Source organism: Dendrobium catenatum, unplaced genomic scaffold (genome assembly GCF_001605985.2).
Source record: "Dendrobium catenatum unplaced genomic scaffold, ASM160598v2 fragScaff_scaffold_1013, whole genome shotgun sequence".
In the NCBI taxonomy this organism is placed as follows: Eukaryota; Viridiplantae; Streptophyta; class Magnoliopsida; order Asparagales; family Orchidaceae; genus Dendrobium; species Dendrobium catenatum.
The window spans coordinates 16,028-22,994 of NW_021319475.1; the positions used below are offsets into that span (position 1 = coordinate 16,028).

Below are 6,967 nucleotides of genomic sequence, written 5' to 3' on the forward strand. Positions count from 1 at the left end.
TTCATAAAGCAGCTTTCTAGTACAAAAATTAAAAAAATTATACTAGAAAGCTGCTTTAAGAAGCAGAAAGAAAGTCGTCCCAAACAAAGCCTTAGTTTGGGATAACTTCTTACTGCTTCTTAAAGTAATTTTCTAATAAAATTTATTTCTTTTTAACCAAAAAATTATTTTAAGAAACAATAAAAAAACCGTCCCAAATAAAATCTAAAAATTTATTTTCTTACTGCCTAAAATAGCTTTCTAGTAACAAAATTTTAAATTTTATATTAAAAAATTACTTTTAGCACAAAATGAAACCTAAATCACTCAATATGAGCTTGCATATGGATAAAAGCAGATATGACAGCAACTATTTGTTTCACATTCTATGTGCTATTTCAGCAAATTTCTTAGTCAAAGTAGCATATCTCATAAAGCTATAGTATAACAAAAATATAAAAACAAAATATTAGCTCATTTACTTCTATGTAATTGAAATCTTCTCTATTTAGAATATTTTACACAATAAAACCTCATTATTACACATCAGACACTACAATCTTCTACATGCAAATAAAATAAAAGCTCAAAACTCTCGTGATATATCTTAATTTAAATAATTTGAAGAACAAGCAATGAACAAGCACAGGCTACAAGTAATCAAAAAATGGTGGCAACTACATTGCCTGAAGAAGAAGAAGAATCAGGTGGTACCTCGCATGTAATGAAGCCCTTCACGTGAACCCAGCCACACCCCCCAGCTACAGGTGGACTCATACGGGTTCTCACCATGCTTAAGAAATTCATCATAACCTGTTAAGAAGAACAGGTAATGAACAAGCTCATGATGTTCTAAATTAATATTGATTTCTATTTAATAATTCGAACATAATGAGGTGTTTGACCTCTTTCATCATTTTTGCTCGGGACTGATTTCTTATTGCTTTATAAAGAAACTTTTTAATATAATTTTTGTTTTAAATTAGAAATTATTGTACAAGAAAGTTGCTTTGTAAAGCTGTAAGAATGTTGTTCCAAACGAAGCCGAAGTGACCAAAAGAGAATTAAAGGAGATGCGATACGAACCATATGAAAAGTCTCCATAATATGGCCAGCAAACCGTAGGAAATATGCAATTGGAGACGTTCTCTTCGAAGATCAGCTTGCTGGTTTTGATACTCCAGATTCTCACAAAGCAGTCTTGCCCACCTGGAAGATATGCAACAGACTTTGGTTAACTTGCAGTGAGGTAAATAAGAAGAATAATGTTGTAATACCCAAACAAAAATCACACGTAACACAGCTCGCCTTGACCTGTTGGTTGAGAGCCTATGCTTCCAACTAAGAGATTTTGGGTTCGAGTCTTTGTATATGCGTTGTGTGTGTGAGTTTGCCTTAAATGGCCTAAATGTCCCAAAAAAAAATCACACGTAAAAATGATGCCATGTCAGCTGCTGATATGACAGCTTAGGTGGCCAAGTTCAAATTTAATATTTATTGTGATAGAAAGATGCATTAAATTAATGACCTTCATTGATGTCATATGCGTGAAAAGGTTGGAGTAACTCCAATGGAAGATAAGATTAGAGAGAGACGCCTTAGATGGTTTGGTCCCATAAAACGGCGGCATTCCGATGACTAAGTTAGAAAAGTAGATTAGATTTTACTTATGTTAAGAAAGGTAGAAGTAGACCAAAAAAGACTTGGCTAGAAAATATTAGAAATGATCTTTCTTTATTAGATTTAAACGAGAATTTGACTTTTAACAGGACGCAATGAAAAAAAAAAAAAGATTCTTGTAGCCAACCCCACATAGTGGGACAAAGGGTTGATATTTTTGTTGTTGATGATTGATGTTCATGTGTATAAGAAATCTTATATCCAAGTGAAATACTTAATAAATCAGAAGAAAAGATTCTTAATAGAAAGTCTTATACTGGGTAAAAGATCTTAAATCTGAATAAAAAACTTTATATATAATATCTAATGAAGCTTTATATCTGAGGTAAAAAACTTATTTTGTGCATTTTTTTGTGAACATAAATCATAACAGATATGTGGCCCTATTTTTAAGTCATGTATTTGGGTGTTTCAGCATTAATCAAACGAGAAATATCAAAGAGAAACCCACCTGACAGCAGGAATGTTTCGGATGGATTGACACCAAGTTGCAGCTGGCTGTGAGAATTCATATGACCCTCATAAGATTGGATATCTCTTTTAAGAAAACGACGATCAAAGAGTTTGATCTGTGTAAAAAGTGAATTAATAGAAGATTATTATTAAACTCTTTTCTAATGCAGCCATTGTTTACACATCACAACTAAAAACATTTATTACAAATTGTTATTTGAACAATAAAAGATTGGCAGTTGTCAAAATGCATAAGAGAATTTCAAAAATATAGAACTAAACCAATCAAGAACATAGCTAATCTCCTTTTGGACATTTCATATGCTTTTACAATCGTGAAGATGTTAACATATCAATGAACTATTTGAGCTCATTAACTACCAAGCACTTAACATGCAAAGTTTATCACAAGAGAAGGCACGAAAACTCACCGATCCATCCATGGAACTGCCAAAGAAATACTGTTCATCAGATTGAAGTGCTACGACACTGCAGAACGGTGAAAGAATCTAAGAAAACTATTAAAGAACAATGTTGCATGCAAGAAAAGATTTTGATAAATCAACTCATGAAAAACCTGCAAATAGAAGATACCTGCAGACAGCGGAGGACATGAATGCAGCATTGGAAGAGTTTGAACTTCTCCTAGGCTGCTTAAAAGATTATGCAACTAATATTACCACCAGAAAATCATGACATTAAAAGCCAATGTAAGTAAAAATTCAAAGGCAAAAAAATGCAGAATTTAATAGAAAAATTGCAACAACTAAAATTACATAAATAAATTTACCCCTGCCAGATTACCTTTTTACGTGGATAGTGTATCCTTGATGTAAGTCTAGCTGAAACCTCAAAACATTTTGGTTGCCTTTGTCTAACATCAATTGCAACAATTGTTCCATTTCTAATACCACATAACAAAATATTTCCCTGCAGCAGACAAATAAACTAATGGTTATCAATAAAAGGAGATTAAAAAATCAATAATCTGAATCTAATTTGCCTACAGAGATTTATGAAAAATAGTGGAAAATTCGGGAGGAGATTCTAATCTATCAAATGCTTGAAACCATAATGCTGCTCCCCCGCTGAAAAAATGTTCGGTCTTAAGAACACCATCATGATTCATTATAATGTCTTAAAACCAGGACCTATCTAGCCGCGTATGGCTGAAGAGAAATGTGTGGAGTAACCACTAGAGTACATAATGTGACAACAATACAAGTTGATGCAGTTCAAGTACATTAGTCTTTGGCCACGTCTATTTTCTGTATTCTTCTTTAAACGTATTTAAATTAATTCTCAGTGTGCTAAATGTTAGTCAGATTTAATTTAGTATTCTATTTGTTGAAGCAAAAATTTGTAATTTTTCAATAAGCCACTTTTCTAGGAATAGGGCCTAGTGTCTTACAGTTGATTCTGGAGAGGGAATGAGATCAAAGTTTTCTTGTGGCCTCCATTTTGAGGATTAATAGTCAAATACATGAAGGAAAATAAAAGACAAAATTACCCCTAGGGCAAACATAAAACAAAGCCCTCAAGTGAGGGTAGAAATGGAAAAGTACAAATAACAAATACATCAAAATAAATAGACACGATCGTAGCCGTTGATCTTCGATGTCCTCATCATCATCATCTTTAATAGTTTCATCATCCAATTTCACAATCAACCATTTATTGGAATCATCAATGTTATTTAGAGAAATTTGGTCAACAGAATCAAGATCATTGAGGAATTTCATCAAAGCTCTATTATATTTCATGAACGCCACATTCTTGAGATGATCGTGCTTATAAAGCTATTAATAAAGTGTACAAAGGGTATTCTATTAAAAATTCAAATTTATTTAAATAACATTAAAAAAATTGTTTATTTTGTAATAAATTTAGGGGTTACCAAATACACAGCGTCAAAAAAATTCCATCATGATGGTTGTCAATAGAATTTCAAAAAATGATACACTTTGTTTCTTGCCACACGACATTAGAAGCAACCCACATTACCAATCTTTATTTTCAAGAGATCGTTAAACTACATAACATGCCTAAGACCATCACATCTGATCAAGATGTGAAGTTCCTTAGTCACTTCTAGAAGACAGTATGGGGTAAGCTGGGAACAAAGTTACAATTCAGCTCCCTCGCACATCTGCAAACAGATGGACAAACGATACTTGTCAATAGAATTCTAGACAATCTCTTGATAGTAAAAAAATATCATAAAATAAGATCTAATTCTGCCTCAAGTAGAATTTGCTTATAACTAATCTCGCAATCAAACCATAGGACAAAGCCCCTTTGAAGTTGTGCAGGGTCGAAATCCCCTATCACCAGTTGATAAATTCCTTCAATCGCTCTATCAAATTGTTGCCCCGATGTTGAACAATGGATTCAAGAAATAAGTAAACTCCATGCTCAGGTACAAAACCACATCAACAAACATAATCTAAAATATCAAGCTTAAGCCAACAAAAACAGGAAACCTATTGGGAGATTTGATTTGGATTAAACTAAGAAGGAAAGATTTGCATTGGGCCCCTGCAGCAAACCTACGGCAGATGGGCTATTTCGCATTATCAAACGCGTCAATGATATGCTTATCAACTAGAACTGTCGGGTGATTATCACATTTCAACGACTTTCAACATCTCAGACAAAACCCCTCATTATGCTGAATTAGCACCTTCCAAAGATAATGAATCCGCTCAAAGCATGAGAGAATGACGCAAAGCAGGGCTTGGCCAGTTGGGTTAAAACCAATCGGACCCCACCTTTTATGTTCTCTTTTTATTATTATTATTTAATATGTTATCATTTCTTTCTTTAAATAACATTATCTTTATTTTATTTTATTTCTTTATTTACTAGTTGAAAGCTTATAAAAAGAGGTTCCTTAACTCTGAAATTCAGATTTTGGGATTTTAAAGGAATAGTTTAGAGTTGTTCTCTTGTATCCTGGATTCTTCCATGTGTGGGCCGACTCCTCCCCCTTTCTAGCCATCGATCCTTCATTCTAGCAGGGGTCACAGGTTTTCTAGCCCTTCTTCCTTGCGTCAAAAGGCTATCCGCCCTTTTCTCTCCAGCCCTCTCCGTGTCACAACCCAACCCGACAAGACCCCCAATTGAATCAAGTCTCTACTATGTTGGCATGTGACAGGCAAACCCCAAGATATAGTTTTGAGAATTTTTTTATTTTTTTTTCTTCTAATTTAAACTTTAAAACAAACAACAAAACACAAAATTGCTAACAATATCCAGTGTATAAGAATACATTGTCCACAAACTTCTTTTTATTTTATTATCATCAAAATGTCAGTACAAAACTTACACTGCAGTATATGGCTACAGAAACCGAGAGCAAAGAAAAACATAACAAAAGCTAGCTATGGCTATACAAAAAATCAAAAGAAGAATACATATGCATACTCATATTAGATCCTGAACTGCTAAATAGGCTTCCCATACTTTGAAAACAAGAAGCAAAACATCTATGAGCTACACAGCTCAACATGCCACATTTAAACCTATCTAAATTTTCAAATCATTTCATTTATAGAATATACAGCTGGATTTTAAAAGGTATTTCATAATAACCATTTCTTGAACAAATTCGTACTTGCAGTTATAAAAAACTTAACTAGCAATATAGAGAAGTAAATAAACAAATAATTCATAGTTCTAAGCAAAGTAACTAAATTCCTTCTTATAACTCTCAATGGCATCACCAGAATAGAATATGCAAATAGCACCAGAAGATGCCCGTAGGCACCAAAATATAGCTTATAGCCACCATAATATAACTTACAAGCACCAGAACATAACTTATAGCTACCATAATATGGCTTATAGCCACCAAAATATACCTTACAAGTACCATAATAACTTATTTCTTCTACACCAAATCTCCTCAGAACTTTTTATTTCAACCAATAAGGCACATAATGAATTACATTGTAGCGATTAAAGCATAAATAAACTAATTTCAAATTTTCAAAAATGTTATAATTGTAGGAAATAAAAATCCTACTGAGTAAAAATGCACTATTTCAGAATTTTATCAAATTATCAAAGATTATACATAACATTATTTTAAAGCGTTAATCGTACTACAACATTATTTTTTTAAGTCGGGATTATTCCCTATTCAATTAAAACAACATAATTCTCAAATTTTCTACTGTAAAATTTTCAGAAAAATACCTAAATGTTCAAAACTAGTTTCTCTACAATATACAAAAAGTTGCACAATAAAATTTTTGTTGATACAAATTTATTCTTGTTTTTTGGCGACAAAAATATAAATCTAATAAAAAAGAAAACCAAGGTTTTAAAAGGCGAAATCGGGAATCGAGGCGTTTTTTCTAAGCAAGGCGAGGCGTAAGCCTCGAGGCGGATCGAGGCGTAAGCCTCAAAACGATTAAAATAAATTAATTTAAAATTTTAAATAATGACAAAAAATAACAAAAATAACAATTATTTGTACTACCAATAATAAAATAACATAAATACAAAATAAAATCAGTCTGCCGGGGGTCCAAGGGGGCGCTGCCCGGTTAGGTCGCGGGGTCAAGGGGCAGCGCCCCTGCGAGGGTTTTCGGGGGCAGCGCCCCCGGAACAAAATTATATTATAAGAGTAATTTTAAAATTCTGCTTGTTATATATGCTCAATACCGAGCGTACCGAGCATGTACCACTCAGTACCGAGCTAGTAACGCTCAGTACCGAGCATGTACCGCTCAGTACCGAGCATGTACCGCTCAGTACCGAGCATGTACCGCTCAGTACCGAGCATGTACCGCTCAGTACCGAGCATGTACCGCTCAGTACCGAGCATGTACAGCTCAGTACCGAGCAT

General features: G+C 33.6%; 1 protein-coding gene across 1 annotated transcript in view; it reads right to left on the minus strand.

Annotated features, from left to right (window-relative positions):
* Positions 1 to 435: 435 nt before the first annotated feature.
* The window catches only part of LOC110105375, a 24,917-nt gene continuing 18,385 nt past the window's right edge, over positions 436 to 6,967 (minus strand). Inside the window, exons 9-14 of the mRNA XM_020834848.2 lie at positions 2,917 to 3,042; positions 2,707 to 2,762; positions 2,544 to 2,601; positions 2,111 to 2,228; positions 1,066 to 1,188; positions 436 to 792 (exon numbers count right to left, since the gene is read on the minus strand). Of these exons, the coding sequence (XP_020690507.2) occupies positions 683 to 792; positions 1,066 to 1,188; positions 2,111 to 2,228; positions 2,544 to 2,601; positions 2,707 to 2,762; positions 2,917 to 3,042 (591 nt within the window). The 3' untranslated portion in view covers positions 436 to 682. The remainder of the gene's footprint in view (positions 793 to 1,065; positions 1,189 to 2,110; positions 2,229 to 2,543; positions 2,602 to 2,706; positions 2,763 to 2,916; positions 3,043 to 6,967) is intronic.